The sequence below is a fragment of the Pan paniscus genome, chromosome 20, assembly GCF_029289425.2.
Source record: "Pan paniscus chromosome 20, NHGRI_mPanPan1-v2.0_pri, whole genome shotgun sequence".
Classification (NCBI taxonomy): domain Eukaryota; kingdom Metazoa; phylum Chordata; class Mammalia; order Primates; family Hominidae; genus Pan; species Pan paniscus.
The window spans coordinates 46620921-46641059 of NC_073269.2; the positions used below are offsets into that span (position 1 = coordinate 46620921).

Below are 20139 nucleotides of genomic sequence, written 5' to 3' on the forward strand. Positions count from 1 at the left end.
CCTCTGCCTCCCAGGTTCAAGCAATTCTTGGACCTCAGCCTCCCGAGTAGCCTGCCACCATGCCAGGCTAATTTTTGTATTTTTGGTAGAGACGAGGTTTCACCATGTTGGCCAGGCTGGTCTCGAACTCCTGACCTCAGGTGATCCACCCATCTTGGCCTCCCAAAGTGCTGGGATTACAGGCATGAGCCACCGTGCCCAGCCGCCTAGCCAATTTTTTAAGTTTTTGTAGAGATGGGGTCACACCTTGTTGCCCCAACTGGTCTCAAACTCCTGAGCTCAAGCCATCCTCCCGCCTTGGCCTCCCAAAGTGCTGGGATTATAGGCATAAGCCACTGCGCCCTGCCAATATGGCTAATACCGGTTTATAGATGAGGCCAGCAGGGCTCAGAACTAAAGCCCCATGCTCAGCATCACTCAGCAAGAAAGTGGCAAAGGTGTGATCTGAACCATGAGCTCTCCAATTTAAAGGGCTGCTGTAGAGGAGGAATCAAATCTCCCACTGCCACCCTCCCCTGGGGGTGGGGTGTTCAGGGATCTGTGACCCAGTGGGTTTTACTTCCTCCTTTTTGCGGGCTATGGTGTCATACTCCAAGGGGGGCAGGACCACAAGGCAAGGGGACTAGGGGGTATTCTGTGGGCTGGGAGAGAGCACGCTTCCTGGCAGTGCCCTCTCCCAGATGAGACCTGATCTCTTTTTTGTTTTTTGGTTTTTTTTTGAGACAGAGTTTTGCTCTTGTTGCCCAGGCTGGAGTACAATGGCGCAATCTTGGCTCACTGCAACCTCCGCCTCCCAGGTTCAAGCGATTCTCCTGCCTCAGCCTCCTGAGTAGCTGGGATTACAGGCATGCGCCACCACGCCCGGCTAATTTTGTATTTTTAGTAGAGACGGGGTTTCACCATGTTGGTCAGGCTGGTGTTGAACTCCCGACCTCAGGTGATTTGCCCACCTCAGCCTCCCAAAGTGCTGGATTACAGGTGTGAGCCACTGCGCCCGACCGAGACCTGATTTCATCTCATGTCATACCAGCAAGGAGGCAAAGCATAAGTACCAACCTGGATGGGGCGTGCTGGGAGCCCCATGGAGGTTCTAGGGTCCTGAGAATACAGGCATTGAGATGGGCTGAGGAGGAACTCCAGCATCCGGCTGCCCGTGCCCACCTTCAGTTTCACCCTGCCCTGCTCCCACAAGGATCTGAGCAGGGAGGGGGCCTGATTTCCTTCTCCCGCTGAGACCACAGTCCTCTGGAGGCTAGGATCTGGTGATGGGGCACCCTAGCTAGGAGCCTGAGCCTCTTTATAATTTAGTTTCCATAGAAGTTATATGTGCATTTAAAAAAATTCAATGTAAGTAAAGACCTACAATGAAAAGCAACCGTCTTGTCTCTGGGGGTGGGATGGGGGATGCCTTTGCATGGGGAGCTGTTAGGAGCCTTGACAGTCACCTTTGCTGAGAGCCTCCTGCATGTCAGGGGCTCTTCTATGCACATTATATGTGTGCTAATTCCTTTTTTAAAACTTTACTTTTTGTAGAGATGAGTCCTGCTGTGTTGTGTAGGCTGGTCTTGAACTCCTGGCCTCACGCAATCCACCCCCAACCTTAGCCTCCCGGAGTGCAGGGATTACAGGTGTGAGCCACCTTTCCCAGCCTGTTGACTCCTTTAGTTCAGAGGAGTCAGTCAGATTTTAGACATCTCAAATGTTGTATGTTCAAAACCAAACTCCTGGTCTTTTCCCCAAACTTGTGCCTCCCTGTCTTGCCCAATCAGCTATTGACATCTCCAATCCTTGCAGTTGCTGCGGCCAAAACTCAGTCATCCCTCACTCCTTTACTGCTCTCAAACCCACATCCAGCCTAGAAATGCCATCCCCTCCACCTTCAAAATGCATCCAGACCCCGCCCTTTCTTCGACACTTGGCTGACCACACCCTGGTCCTGTCCACCCTTGGCTCCTGTCTGGATGCTCCCAGCAGCCTCCTCCCTGGGCTCCCTTGCCCTGCCCCAGTCTGTTCCCCACACACAGCCGCCAGGGGATCCTGTAACACCGGTGTTTGTTTATTCGGGCTGCTGTAACAAATTGCCACCAAGTTGGTGGCTTAACACAACAGAATGTATGGCCAGGCGCAGTGGCTCCTGCCTGTAATCCCAGCACTTTGGGAGGCCGAGACAGTCGATCATTTGAGGTTGCGCCACTGCACTCCAGCCTGGATAACAGAGCGAGACTCCGTCTTAAAAAAAAAAAAAAAAAGACAACAAATTCATTCTCTCAGTTTTGGAGCCGAAGTCCAAACTCAAGGTGTAGCAGGGCCATGCGCCTCCAGAAGCTGGAGGGGAGATTCCATTCCTCACCTTTCCCAGCTTCTAGTGGCTCCAGGCATTGCTGGGTTTATGGCCACATCACCCTAATGTCAGCCTCCCTGTTCACATGACCTTCTGCCTGTTCTATCTCTGAGGACAGTTGTGATTGGATTTAGGGCCCATCCAGATAGTCCAGGATGATCTCATCTCAAGATCCTAAATCTGATTACAATTGCAAAGATCCTTTTTCCAAATAAGGTCACATGCACATAAGTTCCGGGGATTATGCTTGCGTGGGACACATCTTTTTTGAGGCCACCATTCAACCCACTACAAAATCCAACTGAAGCCCAGCGAAGTGGCTCATGCCTGAAATCCCCGCACTGTGCGAGGCCAAGGCAGGAGGGTCGCCTGAGGCCAGAAGTTCAAGAGTAGCCTGGGCAGCGTAGGGAGATCCTCATCTCTTTTTTTTTTCGAGATGGAGTTTCATTCTTGTTACTCAGGCTGGAGTGCAATGGTGCAATCTTGGCTCACTATAACTTCCTCCTCCTGGGTTCAAGCGATTCTCCTGCTTCAGCAATCCCGAGTAGCTGGGATTACAGGCATGTGCCACCATGCCCAGCTAATTTTGTATTTTTAGTAGAGACAGGGTTTCTCCATGTTGGTCAGGCTGGTCTCGAACTCCCAACCTCAGGTGATCCGCCCACCTTGGCCTCCCAAAGTGCTGGGATTACAGGCATGAGCCATCACGCCCAGTGGAGATCCCCATCTCTTAAAAAAATCTGAAGCAGATCACATCGTCCTTCCCTGCTGGGAACCCACACGTGACCCTGTTCTACTCATCACAGTCCAGGCAGCCCTGCAGGATCTGGCCCTATCACCTCTGTGACATCTCCTCTCCCACTCCCCCCAGCCCACTTCACTGCAGACACACTGGCATCCTCACTCTTCTCCATCCACACCAGGCACATTCCTCCCTCGGGGCCTTTGTACTGATCATTTTTCCCACAGATGTCCATCTCACCCCACCTTGAAGTTTTTCTTCAGGTATCCCCTTCTCAGTGAGGCCTTTTCTGACCTCCTTATTAAATATCACAAACGATTCCACCCACACCCCCTTCCCTGATCCTCTATGGCACTTACTACCTTCTAACATTATATCATTTATTTATTATCTTGTTTATTATCCCCTTTTTTTTTATTTTTTGAGACGGAGTTTCCTTTGTCGCCCATGCTGGAGTGCAGTGGCGCCAACTCACTGCAACCTCCACCTCCCTGGTTCAAGCAATTCGCCCACCTCAGCCTCCTGAGTAGCTGAGATTACAGGCGCCCTCCACCACGCCCGGCTAATTTTTGTATTTTTAGTAGAGATGGGATTTCGCCATGTTGGCCAGGCTGGTCTCGAATGCCAGACCTCAGGTGATCCACCCACATCGGCCTCCCAAAGTGCTGGCATTACAGGCGTGAGCCACCGCGCCTGGCCTCTGTTTTTCCCTCGTGTCTATTTTGTTCACAGCTGTATCCCCAGTGCCTAAAACAATACCTGATGCACACAAGGCAACCAGTAAATGTGTGTAAAATTAACGAACAGCAAATGCTATTGTTACCATGCCCATTTTGCAGATGGAGAAACCAAGAGCACAGAGGTGTTGTCACTTCTCCAAGGTCAAACAGTCACTAAGTGCTGAAGCTCAGATTCAAACACAGGTATCTGGCTCTAGCACTTACTGTATTGTCTTGCCAGTCTCATCCAATCTAAATCGCTTCTCCAGTACTAGTTTTTATTTGTTTGTTTTTTATGAGACAGGCTCTCACTCTGTCAGCTGGGCTGGAGTGAGGTGGTGCGATCACTGCTCACTGCAGCCTCCACCTCCCAGATTCCAGCAATTCTCCTGCCTCAGCCTTCCACATAGTTGGAACTACACATCCACACCATCATACCAGGCTAATTTTCTTTCATTTGTTGTAGAGATTAGGTCTCACTATGTTGCCCAGGCTGGTCTCAAACTCCTGGGCTCAAGCAATCCTCCCACCTTGGCCTCCCAAAGTGCTGGGATTACACGTGTAAACCACCGTGCCTGGCCCTCCAATATTAGTTTACTTTTTAATCAAAAGTTAACACAATAAGAAAAATAATACAATTAAAACATCAAAAGTTAAAATTAAACTAATCATTACAGACCTGTAATCACTGTACAATTTGGAAGCCAAAACATCACTGACAATTTGAATGAAGTCCATCTATTTTCTTCCTATTTTTATTTTGTTTTTGTTTTTATTTTTTATTTTCTTGTAGAGACTGGGCCTTGCTATGTTGCCGAGGCTAGTCTGGAACTCCTGGGCTCAAGTAGTCCTCTCACCTCAGCCTCCCAAAGTGCTGAGATTACAGGTGTGAGCCACAGTGCCAGGCCTTTCTCCTTATTTTTGGTTTATTAGTGACCATCCCAGTTCTCCAGCCCTGACGCTGCCAGTCCTGTTACTTCAGATCTCCATGCCCCACCTCGCCTTCGGTTTTGTTTTTCTTCATCTTGGCTTCCCTAATTTCACATTGCCTGCTGTTCCAACTCCATATTCTTCAATAAAAATATGTCTCACCAAGGCCTTCAAAGAAAACTGAAGACAAGCATTTCCTGCACTCCCTCCTGCCTCCTCCACCCACAATGCTGTGGTCAACCGCCTCTAAGACTGATGTTATCTTCTGCTTCTCCTAGTGACCTCTGGAGTTTCAAATAACCTTAGTCTGTTGCTGTTTCTTGCTAGATTTTTTTGTTTGTTTGTTTGTTTGAGACGGAGTCTCGCTCTGTTTTAACCCAGGCTGGAGTGCAGTGGCGCAATCTCAGCTCACTGCAACCTCTGCCTCCCAGGTTCAAGCAATTCTCCTGCCTCAGTCTCCCGAGTAGCTGGGATTACAAGCGCCCGCCACCACGCCCAGCTAATTTTTACATTTTTGGTAGAGACAGGGTTTCACCACATTGGCCAGGCTGGTCTTGAACTCCTAACCTCAGGTGATCCACCCACCTCGGCCTCCCAAAGTGCTGAGATTACAGGCGTGAGCCACCACACCCGACCTGCTAGATCCTTTTTAGGCATCCCCATTTGTCTTCCTGCCATGAAAAGAGGGGATCTAGCATGTTCTACCCTCGCCAATCTGGGATCTGACATTGGTAGGGAGGAGTTTGCAAGTTATCCCTACAAATCTAGGTTGGATCTTGGAGTAAGGGGAGCACCTAGCTCTGAGAGTTTTCTTTTTCAAAAAAGAGTAATGCGCGCCCCTGATTTTTTAAAAGGTAATGAAACTGGGGACGGCTGTGTTTGCTTTATAATTATTTCTCAACCTACACCGAGATATTTTCTATACTTCTCTGAAAATAGCTTATGTTTCACAATTTTAAAAAAGAAAATAGGCTGGGCACAGTGGCTCATGCCTGTAATCCCAGCACTTTGGGAGGCCAAGGCAGGCGGATCACGAGGTCAGGAGTTCGAGACCAGCCTGGCCAACTTGGTGAAACCCTGTCTCTACTAAAAATACAAAAATTAGCTGGTCGTGATGGCAGGCGCCTGTAATCCCAGCTACTCGGGAGGCTGAGGCAGGAGAATCGCTTGAAACCGCAAGGCGGAGGTTGCAGTGAACCAAGATTGTGCCACTGCACTCCAGCCTGGGCAAAAGAGCGAAACACCGTCTCAGAAAAAAGAAAATAGGGGCCAGATGTGGTGGCTCATGCCTGTAATCTCAGAACTTTGGGAGGCCAAGGTAGGAGGATCACTTGAGTCCAGGAGTCCAGCCTGGGCAATAAGCAAGACCCCGTCTATACAAAATTAAAAAAAAAAAAAATTAGCTGCGGCTGGGCGCGGTGGCTCATGCCTGTAATCCCAGCACTTTTGGGGGCCGAGACGGGCGGATCACGAGGTCAGGAGATTGAGACCATCCTGGCTAACACGGTGAAACCCCATCTCTACTAAAAAATACAAAAAAAAAAAAAAAAAAATTAGCCGGGCATGGTGGCGGGCGCCTGTAGTCCCAGCTACTCGGGAAGCTGAGGTGGGCGAATTGCTCAAACCAGGGAGGTGGAGGTTGCAGTGAGCCGAGATGGCGCCACTGCACTCCAGTGTGGGAGAGACAGAGCGAGACTGCGTCTCCAAAAAAAAAAGCAGCTGGGCATGGTGGCACGTGCCTGTAGTCCCAGCTGCTTGGGAGGCTGAGGCAGGAGGATTGCTTGAGCCTGGGAAGTTGAGGCCGCAGTGAGCTATGATCGTGCTGCTGCACTCCAGCCTAGGGAACAGAACTCTGGCACTAAAAAAAGAAAAGAAAATAGGCTTACAATAAAAAGCAATCTTGACCTACCCCAAAATCCCACTCCCTTGAAGACAACCACGTCTGCCCTGTTGCTTCTCTCAGTAATACTCCTTTTCTGCAGTTATCTCTTGACTTCCTGCCATGTGTGTTTGGGGGAGCTTGAGGGAAGAGGGTGTCCCTGTCTCATTGAGAGAGGTGCCACCCTGCCGTGAAAAGAGGTGCCACCCTCTGTCAATTAGGAGAGGAGGGATGAGAGAGGAAAGGGGTCTCCAGTGTATTTCTCCAGCCGGGGCCTTAAATCCCTCTTGGGAGATATGGGATGGGGTGGATCGGAAAATAAATTTTTTTAAATCCCTACCAAAATATCAGCTGGCTTTTTTTAAAAAATCAAATACCAAAATCTAAATAGACTCCAACAGAAAATTCACCATCTCCTCTGACCTTTTCTTCCCATCTCATGCTGTGAACTGTCTTCTGTTGACTTTATCGCAACATTTCTTCATTCTGTTATTCAACCATGATCTCTCCGTTTCATTTTATAAGCGTTTTATTAATTTCATTTATGTATTTATTTTTGACTAGGTAATGCATGTCCATGGTACACAAATTCACAAGGTTTGTAAATGAGAAAAGACGTGAGGTTCCTTTTGTTCTTTACCTGTGGCCTCCCTGCCCTACACGGGGACTCTAGGGTGGAATGTAGCAAAGCCCATCCACCAGCCAGGTACTACCCCCCAACCCGGCCAGGCTGGAGCGACCGTGTCTGGGGAGCCGAGCCCCCCTTCTTGCTGCGGTGAGCCCGGACTGGGGCACGCACTGCGCAGACTCCCCGCTGCAGTGGGCGGAGCTCCCACAGGCCCCGCCCCCTCCTCCCACCCTCGTTCAGCCTGTCCAGACAGAAGCTGGGGCCCAGCGGAGGTAGCAGCAGACGCCTGAGAGCGAGGCCGAGGCCCCTCAGGGGTAGGTGGGGGGAGGCTGGCTGGGGGGATGGGCAGCGGGATGGCAGGGAGGCCCCGATGATCCCTGGCTGAGCTGTGTGGTGTGGGGGCACCTGAGGGCGGAGGAGCCACCTAGAATATACCCCTGTCCCAGGGCTGAGAAAAGCCAGGCACAAAGACCTGGGGCTCCGCTGACCTCATCCAGCGCTGCCTTTCTGGGGGTGTCTACAGGTTGGAGGAGGGAGAAGGGGGCTGCTAGAGGGGAGCTGCGTGGGTGCTGATGGGGGCAGGGTGGGCACTGCAGAGTGAAGAGCAGGCAGCAGAGCGTTGGATTTTGAGGGATTTCGAAATCCTGCTGACCAGTGACCAGCTTCCTCTTTTTGGGGTGGTGGGCAGTGTGCCAGTGGCCCCCATGATTATGAATAGCCCCAAGACTAATCACTCTTCTGTGATGTCTGTCCCTGGAAAGCGTAGAACACCCCACACAGTGCCCACTTTTGTTCTGCCAGTTTGGAGACCCTGACACACCCACCTTCTCACCTGGGCTCTGCGTATCCCCCAGCCTTGAGGGAAGATGAAGCCTAAACTGATGTACCAGGAGGTAGGTGGATTGGGGGGCTCAGCAGGGTGGAACTGGGTACAGTGGGGGTGGGGGTTCCCAAGAGCCACCTGTCACCCCCGTTGTTGTCCCCATCCCCAGCTGAAGGTGCCTGCAGAGGAGCCCACCAATGAGCTGCCCATGAATGAGATTGAGGCGTGGAAGGCTGCGGAAAAGGTAGGAGCCCTCCGCCACCCTCGCTCTGTCTCAGAGACGGGCTGGCTGACCACCTCCTCCTCCCCACAGAAAGCCCGCTGGGTCCTGCTGGTCCTCATTCTGGCGGTTGTGGGCTTCGGAGCCCTGATGACTCAGCTGTTTCTATGGGAATACGGCGACTTGCATCTCTTTGGGCCCAACCAGCGCCCAGCCCCCTGCTATGACCCTTGCGAGTAAGTTGGGGGTGCTGCAGGTGGTGGGGGAGGGGCCTGCCAGACCAGGTACACTTAAGCACACACTAAACAGGGCCTGCACTCAGCCCTACCCAGCGCTTGCGACAAGTGAGGAGGTTGCAGGCTCCCAAGTGCTCGCCCGCCCCCTCCTCCTCCACACACATAGTTTCTATGGCAGCCACAGCGTCATCTTCTATCCGGCCTGTGAACAGACACAGCATCTTCCACCCACATCTGTGGACCCACACACACATCTCAATACACGACCTTCCTTCCACACCTCTAGACAGACACGCAGAGGATCATGAGTCCAGGCACGCATTCAAATACACACAGTTTTAAAAAAATTTTTTAAAAGAAAAGAAAAACTCAAATACAGTTTAGCTGGGCTTGGTGGCTCACGCCTGTAATTGCAACACTTTGCGGGGCTGAGGCGGGAGGATTGCTTGAGCCCAGGAGTTCCAGACCAGCCTGGGCAACGTAGTGCGGCTCCATCTCTACTAAAAGTAAAAAAAGTAGCCAGGCATACTGGTGCACACCTGTAGTCCCAGCTACTCAAGAGGTTGAGGTGGGAGGATCACTTGAGCCCAGGGGTTCGAGGCTGCAGTGAGCCGAGATGGCGCCACTGCGCTTCCAGCCGGGGGGACAGGGCAAGACTCTGTCTCTAAAAAAAAAAAAAAAATACAGTCTATCCAACACACCCATGGACGGACAGCTGAGCACTCACCTCCCAGCCCTTGTTCTCCGGCACCGTATGGCTGATAGCATCCCCCACCCCCCAGAGCAGTGCTGGTGGAAAGCATTCCTGAGGGCCTGGACTTCCCCAATGCCTCCACGGGGAACCCTTCCACCAGCCAGGCCTGGCTGGGCCTGCTCGCCGGTGCGCACAGCAGCCTGGACATCGCCTCCTTCTACTGGACCCTCACCAACAATGACACCCACACGCAGGAGCCCTCTGCCCAGCAGGTACCTGCAACCTTGGCCCTGGCCGGCAGCAGGGGCAGGGGGTGGGAGGCAGCGGGGGCTGTGGGGAATGAAGGGGTTTCTCCTGCAGCCCAGGAGACAGAGGGGTGTGTCTCACACAGCGGATTGGACACAGGTGTTTGCAAGCAGCTGGCGTCACATGGCTCTCTGGACTGGGGGCGTTTGTCACGGTCATCTGTAGGCCTCTGAATGTCAGGGTGCGGGTTTGGTTACAAGGGATTATTAGGCTGGCAGATGTCACTCACCCACAAGCTGTCCTGACCCAGTCACACAAAGAAAGGGAAGAGTGGAGTAATTAACAGCCCAGCCTCAAGACAGGGGCCACCTCCCAGCTGTGTGACCCCAGGCAGGTCACCTCTTCTCTCCAGCTTCAGTTTCTTTATCTGTAAAATGGGGCCAATTTATAGCACCTGCTTCTTAGGGCTCTTGTGAGGATGAAATGGACTAATCCATGCAAATGTTAGCACAGTGCCTGGCACAGAGTCAGCCTTTGTGCGTCTGCTGTTACTATATCCTGGTATGGTCTGCAGACAAACTTAAAGAACATAAAAGCTTCACAATTTGAAAAGGAACAGCCTACATGGATAACCTCTTCCATTGAAAAACCATGAATTTGTTCCTTCTGTTTTCTTCTCCCTACTGGCTCTTTTTGTGAGAAGTTGTCTTAAAACTTAACTAAAATTACAAGGCTCCTTAAGAACTGCCTGAAGAAAATAATTATGGCCAAGTGTGGTGATTCACACCTGTAATCCCAGCACTTTGGGAGGCCTAGACAGGAAGATCACTGGAGCCCAAGAGTTCGAGACTAGCCTGAGCAACATAGTGAGACCCCCCCCCCCCCCCCGCCTCCCCTCAACCGTCTCTACTAAAAATAAAAAAAAATTAGCAGGGTGTTGTGGTGCATGCCTGCAGTCTCCGATACTCAGGAGATGGAAGGAGGAGGATGGCTTGAGCCCAGGAGTTGGAGGCTGCAGCGAGCCGTGATCATGCCGCTACACTCCAGCCCAGGCAACATAGCAAGACCCTGTCTCAAAAAAAAGAAAAAGAAAAAGTAATAATAATAATTACAAAAGTTAAAAACCAAAGCCAGGCATAATGGTACACACCTGTGGTCCCAGCTACTTGGGAGGCTGAAGCAGGAGGATGACTTGAGCCTAGGAATTGGAGGCTGCAGTGAGCCGTGATCATGCCACTGCACTCTAGCCTGGGCAACATAGTGAAACCCTGTCTCTAAAAAAAAATTTTTTTATGTTAAAAAACCGTATGAGCTCCCACTCCCTGCTGGCTCCCTCTAAAGTGGTTTAAAACACAGATGTAGGAGGCAGATGGTCTGGGTTCAAATCCTGCTCCATAGCTGGATGTGGTGGTGCACTCCTGAGGTACTAGCTACTTGGGAGACTGAGGCAGGCGGAATGCTTGAGCCCAGGAATTGAAGATCAGCCTGGGCAACATAGCAAGACCCTGTCTCAACAAACAAACAAAAAAACAAAAACAAAATCCCACTCCACTACTGAGTTCTCTGTGGGGATTATAATTAAACCAGCCTCACTGGGTTGTGAGAATTCAGTGAGTTCGCTGAGAAGGGGCCTAGAACAGGGCCTGGCACACAGTAGGTTCCAGGGCATCCTTGACTGTTGCTGTTGTTGGCATCATCGTGCCTCATCCGATACCTTCCAGGATCCCCTGCCTGAGCCTCGCCCCCACCATCCTGGGAGATGCCTGGAGGCCCTGCCTTGATGCTGAATTTTGAGAAAGTCCCTGGAGGGGCAGGAGGGGTCAGGAGGCCTTGGAGGGGGATCACAGGGCAACTAATTATTAAAGCAGATAAAGATGTTTAAAACAGATAAGGAAGTCTTTTAATATTTTAATCTGTAAAGTCTTTAATCTATGCAGGCTAATGTAAAGTCTGTTTACTCCTAATCATGTCTCAAAATAACTCCACCGGGCATTACCTTGTGGGGTTGGAGAGCTGGCTGGTCCAGCCCCTCAGAAGCTCTCCCCTCCCTGCAGGGTGAGGAGGTCCTCCGGCAGCTGCAGACCCTGGCACCAAAGGGCGTGAACGTCCGCATCGCTGTGAGCAAGCCCAACGGGCCCCAGCCACAGGCGGACCTGCAGGCTCTGCTGCAGAGCGGTGAGCTGGGGCCCAACTAGGGCTGGTCTGGGCCTGGGGGTACCCAGCCTGGCCCCTGATCTCTGCCCCTGCTGGTCACAGGTGCCCAGGTCCGCATGGTGGACATGCAGAAGCTGACCCATGGCGTCCTGCATACCAAGTTCTGGGTGGTGGACCAGACCCACTTCTACCTGGGCAGTGCCAACATGGACTGGCGTTCACTGACCCAGGTCTGTCTGCACCCTGTCTACCTTCCTTCCAGGCCACTCCCTGCCCCACAGGGCACCCAGCCTCCGACTGCATCCCTCACTCAATCCAGAGTCCTCTCCACCCATTCTCTGTAATGGCTTCCTTCTTGCCTCCTACCAGGCCTCCCTAATCCAAGCCATGCACGGTGGCTCATACCTATAATCTCAACACTTTGGGAGGCCAAGGTGGGAGGATTGCTTGAGCCCAGGAGTTGGAGACCAGCCTGGGCAACATAGTGAGACCCCATCTCTACCAAAAAAAAAAAAAAAATAAGCCTGGTGTGGTGGCACACACCTCTGGTCCCAGCTCCTTGGGAGACTGAGGTGGGAGGATCACTTGAGCCCAGGAGTTTGAGGCTACAGTGGGTTGTATTCATGCCACTGCACTCCAGCCTGAGCGACAGAGTGAGACCCTGTTAAAAAACAAAGAATCCCTAAATGGAGCCCTCTACTGCCCTCTCCCTGCTCCTGGAAGCTTGGGGCTCCCTCTGATCCCCAATTGCAGCTACCAGCCCTCTACAGGGCATTCAAGGACCTGCGCACCCATTTGATCTTCATTGTACATCTCTGTGTGCCTGCTCTAAGTCCAGCCCTATCCTGGGTAATGTTGGGAACATGGTGGTAACAGATGGACCTCATGGAACTCCCAGTCCAATGCAGACTGGCCTGTCACCTGACAGTGACAGCCCAGAGGGGTCAGGGCCGGGGTTGGGGAGACACAGGCAGAGGGTCAGGGCCAGGATGGAGGGAACAGAGGGCTGTGGAAGCTCAGAGACCCCAACCTGGGGCATTGGAGGGTTTCCCAAAGGAGGTATAACTAATCTGATCCCTGAAGGATAGGGAGGAATTAGCTCAAGATGGAACAGGAAACAGCTTGGGCAATGAGATGAAGATAAGACAGGACAATAACTCATGAATTCATTTCCTCAACAGATAGTTCCCCTAACCTTTAATCTCAGCAATTATGCAGGGAGATGCTGTAGATATAGCTGTGACTGAGACATCCCTGGTGCCTGTCCTCCCAGCCCAATGGGAAGACCAGTTTGTCACCAGAAAGAATGAGGAGGGAATCCCAAGGGACTATGAGAGCCCAGAGGAATGCCTGGTGCAAGCTGGGTAGTCACGGGAGGCTTCCTGAAGGAGGCAACATGTCAGCCTAGACCTAAGAATGAGTAGAAGCTAGCTCAGTGGAGGGTAGAAGCAACAGCAGATTGCAAACGTTCAGGAAACCTGGAGCTTTGGAATAACTGATTTTCATCAAAACTTAAGTTGATAATCATTCTAGGACTTTAGCTATTGGAGCTGGGGTGGAGGGGGTACTGTGGGACAGGGGGATAGACAGAGACCAGACTGGGGAGTGTCCCTGTCATCTGTGAGCACTAGGGCGCTATCCCTGAGCTCAGCACTGCCCTCCTACAGGTCAAGGAGCTGGGCGTGGTCATGTACAACTGCAGCTGCCTGGCTCGAGACCTGACCAAGATCTTTGAGGCCTACTGGTTCCTGGGCCAGGCAGGCAGCTCCATCCCATCAACTTGGCCCCGGTTCTATGACACCCGCTACAACCAAGAGACACCAATGGAGATCTGCCTCAATGGAACCCCTGCTCTGGCCTACCTGGCGGTGAGTCTGGGGCAAGTGGGGCCTGTCATGTCCCAGCCCCATGCCGTCACTCACAGCCTCCATCTGTCCCTGTTTGGTGATGACAGGGAGGGCATATCCTGACCATCAGTTCTCACCCCAGCTCATTCTGCTTGGTCAGGGGCCTGGAGTAGTTCCCAAGATCCCTCAGCCTCTATTTCAGTTAGAAAATGGGTATTGTTTCCAACCTGTTAGGGCTGCTGGGAGAGGTACCCTGGGTTCATGCACACCAAACCTTTGGTGCTCTATATCATCCAGTATAGCCACAGGTGGCTCTTTCAGTTTAAGTTAATTAAATGCAATTAACAATTCAGGCCAAGTGGGGTGGCTTATGCCTGTAATCCCAATACTTTGGGAGGTTGAGGTGACAGGATCACTTGAGGCCAGGAGTTTGAGACCAGCCTGGACAACATAGCAAGACTCCATCTTTACAAACAAACAAACAAACAAAACTAGCTGGGTTGGGTTGTGCATGCATGTAGTCCCAGCTACTCGGGAGGCTGAGGCAGGGGGATCACTTGAGCCCAGGAAATCTAGGCTGCAGTGAGCCATGATCACACCACTGTACTCCAGCCTGGGTGACAGCCTGTTTCAAAAAAAAATTTTTTCAAGCCAGGCATGGTTTCTCATCCCTGTAATCCCAGCACTTTGGGAGGCCAAGGCCAAGGTGGGAGGATCACTTGAGGCCAGGAGTTCAAGACCAGCCTGGGCAACATAGGGAGACATCATTTCTTTCTATTTTTTTTTTTTTTTTTGGTCTTATTATTTATTGTTCTAGATAGGATACCCAAGAACTAGGGAGACACCATTTCTACAAAAACATAATATTAATTAAAATTAGCTGGGTGTGGTTGTGTGCACCTGTAGTCCCTGGGGAGGCTAAGACAGGGGGATCACTTGAGCCCAGGAGTTCGAGGCTGCGTGAGCTGATTGTACCACTGCACTCCAGCCTGGGCAAGAGGCTGTTGCTCTGTCTCTAAAAAAAGACAAAATTCAGTTCCTCATGCAGTAGCCACATTTCATATGCTCAGTAGCACCTGTAGCAAGTGACCACCATATTGGACATTTCCATCACTGTGACAGGCTCTATTGGACAACACTGGCTCTCGCCCATGGCAGATACTGACCACTCTGGACAAGGCACTGATGTTTCTAGCTCTTGATAGTTTCACTAGTTGAGGCAGGCAACCCAGGTCTCCCTAGGTCCCCCTGAGCAAGTCACCTGTCCAAGCCCAGAGTCATCATGCAAGGCACGACCCTAAGGCGTGGACGCAGGGAAGTGTGACTCATTGGGGTCTTTCACTACAAGGGCCTCCCACAGGGGATCAAGGCTCTCCTCATTACCACTTCCCCTTTTAGAGCCTCAGTTTCCTTGTCTGTTGAGCATTAAGGAAGATGGGGGACCAGGCACAGTGGCTCATGCCTGTAATCCTAGTATTTTGGGAGTCCAGGATGGGCGGATCACTTGAGCTCAGGGGTTGGAGACCAGCCTGGGAAACGTGATGAAACCCCATCTCTACCAAAAATACAAAAATTAGCCTGAAGGGGTGGCGGGCACCTGTAATCCCAGCTACTCGGGAGGCTGAGGCAGGAGAATCACTTGAACCCAGGAGGTGGAGGTTGCAGGGAGCCGAGATTGCACCATTGCACTCCAGGCTGGGTGACAGAGTGAGACTCCACTTCAAAAAAAAAAAAAAAAAAAGGAGGGGCGGGGGAGCTGGGAAGAGGGCCTGGTGAGGCACTGGGCACCCGAGGGGTTCCCAGTCAAGGCAGGCTGTGAGCAAATCAGGGAAGAAAGTGACTCGAGGCTGGGCACAGTGGCTCACGCCTGTAATCCCAGCACTTTGGGAGGCCTAGGCAGGTGGATTGCCTGAGGTCAGGAGTTCGGGACCAGCCTGGCCAACATGGTGAAATCCCATCTCCGCTAAAAATACAAAAAAATTAGCTGGCTGTGGTGATGTACGCCTGTAGTCCCAGCTACTCGGGAGGCTGAGGCAGGAGAATCGCTTGAACCTAAGAGGCAGAGGTTGCAATGAGCTGAGATCATGCCACTGCACTCCAGCCTGGGAGACAGAGCAAGACTCCATCTCAAAAAAAAAAAAAAAAGACTTGATCAGAGGTCCTCAAACTGAGCATGCCCCAGAATCAGCTGGGCGGGCTTGTTAAAACCCAGATTCCTGGACCTCACCCCAGCACTCTGATTCAGTAGGCCATGTGCAGTGAGGCCCAGGAATTTGCATTTCTAACAAGTTCCCAGGTGATGCTGTTGCCGCTGGATCAGGGACCTTACGTTGAGAAGCACTGGGTTAGAGCATAAATTTCCGGAACCAGACAGCCTGGGTTCGAATCCTGGCTCCATTTATCTGCTGTGTGACTTTAAGTAAGTCACTTACCCTCTCTGAGCCTCAGTTTCCTCACATGTGAAATGGATGTGGTGATTGACCCTCTTCTTCATGGAGGCTGAGGATTCGGTGAGATCCACAGTACCTGGCTTGTGGTGAGCTGTCCGTATGTGGGGTCCATTGTGACGATGACCCTGACAGGGCACGTGTCTTAACTGTCCCCTCGCCCTCAGAGTGCGCCCCCACCCCTGTGTCCAAGTGGCCGCACTCCAGACCTGAAGGCTCTACTCAACGTGGTGGACAATGCCCGGAGTTTCATCTATGTCGCTGTCATGAACTACCTGCCCACTCTGGAGTTCTCCCACCCTCACAGGTACTGCTGGGTGTGGAGATAGGGAGCCGCTGCAGTTGGCCAGGAGATGGGAGAGGGAATCATGGAGATCAGAAAGCTGGTGGGGGCTCCAGGCAAGGGGACAGATGGAAGAGAAGCTGCAGGGAGAGACAGTCACCAGGAGGTGACCGGAAGAAGGTATCTAGGCACTTGAGACAGAGGAGAGATTACAGAGGAGACAGGGATGAGGTTTCAGGACAAGGTTTGAGGGAACAGAGAAAAGGATGAGAGGGCCGGGCGTGGTGGCTCACGCCTGTAATCCCAAAATTTTTCGGGGCTGAGGTGGGTGGATCACTTGAGGTCAGGAGTTCAAGACCAGCCTGGCTAACATGGTGAAATCCCATCTCTCCTAAAAATACAAAAATTAGCCGGGCGTGGTGGCACGCCCAGCTACTTGAGAGGCTGAGGCAGGAGAATTGCTTGAACCTAGGAGGTGGAGGTTGCAGTGAGTTGAGATTGCGCCACTGCTCTCCAGCCTGTGCGACAAACAGAGCGAGACTCTGTCTCAAAAAAACAACAACAAAAAAGAGAAGGCTCAGAATATTGGGGTTGAGGGCAGGAAGCCTGAGGCAGGGGTGCAGGATGTGGGATTTGGGGAGGTAGGAGGCATGGGCTGGAAACAGGACGAGGGGCTTGGGGGATGGGGACTAAAAGTATTTGGGTTTAGGGTAGCAAGCTTGGGGATTTGTGATCCTGGGATAAGAAGGATAACAACCGGCCGGACGCGGTGGCTCACGCCTGTAATCCCAGCACTTTGGGAGGCTGAGGCGGGTGGATCACAAGGTCAGGAGATCGAGACCATCCTGGCCAACATGGTGAAGCCCCGTCTCTACTAAAAATACAAAAAATTAGCCGGGTGTGGTGGCAGGCGCCTGTAGTCCCAGCTACTTGGGAGGCTGAGGCAGGAGAATCGCTTGAACCCGGGAGTCGGAGGTTGCAGTGAGCCGAGATCATGCCACTGCACTCCAGCCTGGGCGACGGAGCGAGACACCTTCTCAAAAAAAAAAAAAAAAAAAAAAAAAAAAAAGAAGGATAACAACCATACCCACTGCAACATCCAGGTGGATGATGGCACTTGTGGGGCTCAAAGAAGGTATTCTAGGAGCAGTAGATAAGACAGTGGGTCCAGGCATGGTGGCTCACGCCTGTAATCCCAACACTTTGGGAGGCCGAGGCGGAAGGATCCCTAGGAGTTTGAGACCAGCCTGGGCAACATGATGAGACCCCGTCTCTATAGAAAAATTGGAAGATTAGCCCAGTGCGGTGGCACTCACCTGCAGTCCCAGCTACTCAGGAGACTGAGGCAGGAGGATCACTTGAGCCCAGGAGTTGGAGGCTGCATTGAGCTATGGTCGTGCCACTACACTCCAGCCTGGGTGATAGAGCAAGAACCTGTCTCAAAAAGAAAAAAAAGAGGATGGACCGGGCACAGTGGCTCACGCCTGTAATCCCAGCACTTTGGGAGGCCAAGGCCGGCAGATCACCTGAGGTCGGGAGTTCCAGACCAGCCTGACAAACATGGAGAAACCCCGTCTCTACTAAAAATACAAAATTAGCCAGGCGTGGTAGCGCATGCCTGTAATCCTAGCTACCCGGGAGGCTGAGGCAGGAGAATCGCTTGAACCCAGGAGGCAGAGGTTGCAGTGAGCCGCGATTGTGCCATTGCACTCCAGCCTGGGCAACAAGAGCGAAATTCCACCTCAAAAAAGAAAGAAAGAAAGAAAGAAAGAGGATGACAACACTGGGTTTTGGGGAGCAGGAATGGGAGCCACAGCCAGGAAGAGGAAATAGGGATGTGGGATTTATGGAGACAGGAACAGGGTCTGGGAGCCAGCGATGAGGAAGTCCTCTCAATAGCTAAAGCAGGGCCCAGGCTTGGTTCCCCAAAGCTGAGGGCAAAGCCTGTGGACACAGCCACCCTCTGCATCCTGCCCCACCTCCTATACACCCGTCCTCAGGTTCTGGCCTGCCATTGACGATGGGCTGCGGCGGGCCGCCTACGAGCGTGGCGTCAAGGTGCGCCTGCTCATCAGCTGCTGGGGACACTCGGAGCCATCCATGCGGGCCTTCCTGCTCTCTCTGGCTGCCCTGCGTGACAACCATACCCACTCTGACATCCAGGTGGTAAGTACCGCCCCAAGCCACCCCTTGGCCCCTGTGTGGGGCAGTCCTAGGGACACAGCCCTCATGGGACTCGTCTGTCAACGACAAGGGCAACCCAGAGTGAGCCCTGTCACTGTGGGGAAACCATGGGTCAGGGCCAGGGTCGTGGGGCACAGGGAGAGGGGCCAGGACCGGGATGAGGGGGCACAGGCAGAGGGGCTGGGACCGGGATGGGGGTACAGAGAGAGAGGTGTTGGGACCAGGAATGGGGACATGGGCAGGTAGAGGGGTCAGGGCTGGGATTGGGAGCACAGGCAGAGGGGTCAGGGCTGGGATGGGGAGGCACAGGCAGAAGGGTCGGGGCCGGGTTGGAGGGCACAGAGAGAGGGGTTAGGGCCAGGGTTGGGGGCACAGGCAGAGGGGTCGGGGCCAGGATGGAGGAGGCCCAGGCAGAGGGGTGAGGGCTGGGGTGGGGGGCACAGAGAGAGGGTTTGGGACCAGGACTGGGGGAGTGGGCAGGTAGAGGGGTCGGGGCTGGGGTTGGGGGCACAGGCAGAGGGGTCAGGGCTGGGATGGAGGAGGTACAGGCAGAGGGGTCAGGGCTGGGATGGGGGGGCACAGGCAGAGGGGTCAGGGCTGGGATGGAGGAGGCCCAGGCAGAGGGGTCAGGGCCAGGGTGGGGGGGCACAGGCAGAGGGGTCAGGGCTGGGGTGGGGATGCCCAGAAGAAGCCTCTGCCCTAGCGGGAAGGGCCAAGGAAGATGTTCTGGAAATGGGGGCATCTGAGATGAGACCTCAGGAATGAACAGGAGCCATTCTGCCGGGAACAGTGTTTTGCAAATGAGACCACCGGGGCCTCCCTTTCAGCTTTCATTCTCAGAGGGCCCCTCCACCTGGCCCTGTTCTGGCCCCCGAGGATTCTATGGGAAGCAGTGGAGTCCCACAGATCTCGCTCCACACTCTGCTCCCTGATCCCGGGGCTCCTCCGACTACCCCTGCCTCTCACACTCCTTCCCATCCTCCCCTCCCACTCAGAAACTCTTTGTGGTCCCCGCGGATGAGGCCCAGGCTCGAATCCCATATGCCCGTGTCAACCACAACAAGTACATGGTGACTGAACGCGCCACCTACATCGGTGAGTGTCTTGAGCACCACGGGGCGCTGAAGAAGAGGGGGTTCAGACACCAGGGGCGGCCCCCCGAGGGTGCCCTTATGCTCCACCCATTCCTCTCTAGGAACCTCCAACTGGTCTGGCAACTACTTCACGGAGACGGCGGGCACCTCGCTGCTGGTGACGCAGAATGGGAGGGGCGGCCTGCGGAGCCAGCTGGAGGCCATTTTCCTGAGGGACTGGGACTCCCCTTACAGCCATGACCTTGACACCTCAGCTGACAGCGTGGGCAACGCCTGCCGCCTGCTCTGAGGCCCGATCCAGTGGACAGGCCAAGGCCTGCTAGGCCTCCGCGGACCCAGATGCTCTGGGTCACGGTCCCTGTCCCCGTGCCCCCGCTTCTGTCTGCCCCATTGTGGCTCCTCAGGCTCTCTCCCCTGCTCTCCCACCTCTACCTCTGCCCCCACCGGCCTGACGCTGTGGCCCCGGGACCCAGCAGAGCTGGGGGAGGGATCAGCCCCCAAAGAAATGGGGGTGCATGCTGGGCCTGGCCCCCTGGCCCACCCCCACTTTCCAGGGCAAAAAGGGCCCAGGGTTATAATAAGTAAATAACTTGTCTGTACAGCCTGTGCCTGACTGAGTGGTGTGAGATGGGGTGCAGGGGTAGGGGACAGCTGGCATGGGCCTCTGGTGGG

General features: G+C 53.2%; 1 protein-coding gene across 30 annotated transcripts in view; it reads left to right on the forward strand.

The window, feature by feature from the left end:
* PLD3 (phospholipase D family member 3) overlaps positions 1-20066 on the forward strand; it is a 29924-nt gene extending 9858 nt beyond the window's left edge. For 2 of the 30 annotated variants that reach the window (XM_055103221.2, XM_055103215.2), the window contains exons 2-13: positions 7176-7553; positions 8041-8132; positions 8232-8306; positions 8376-8518; positions 9301-9484; positions 11513-11633; positions 11715-11842; positions 13280-13480; positions 16074-16213; positions 18190-18355; positions 19369-19468; positions 19569-20066. In XM_055103221.2, the coding sequence (XP_054959196.1) occupies positions 8106-8132; positions 8232-8306; positions 8376-8518; positions 9301-9484; positions 11513-11633; positions 11715-11842; positions 13280-13480; positions 16074-16213; positions 18190-18355; positions 19369-19468; positions 19569-19756 (1473 nt within the window). In that variant the 5' untranslated portion in view covers positions 7176-7553; positions 8041-8105 and the 3' untranslated portion in view covers positions 19757-20066. Of the gene's footprint in view, positions 1-7175; positions 7554-8000; positions 8133-8231; positions 8307-8375; positions 8519-9300; positions 9485-11512; positions 11634-11714; positions 11843-13279; positions 13481-16073; positions 16214-18189; positions 18356-19368 lie in introns of all 30 variants that reach the window. The other 28 variants (XM_063600278.1, XM_055103216.2, XM_008964922.4 and 25 more) reach the window with 19 other exon arrangements.
* The last annotated feature ends 73 nt before the right edge of the window (positions 20067-20139 follow it).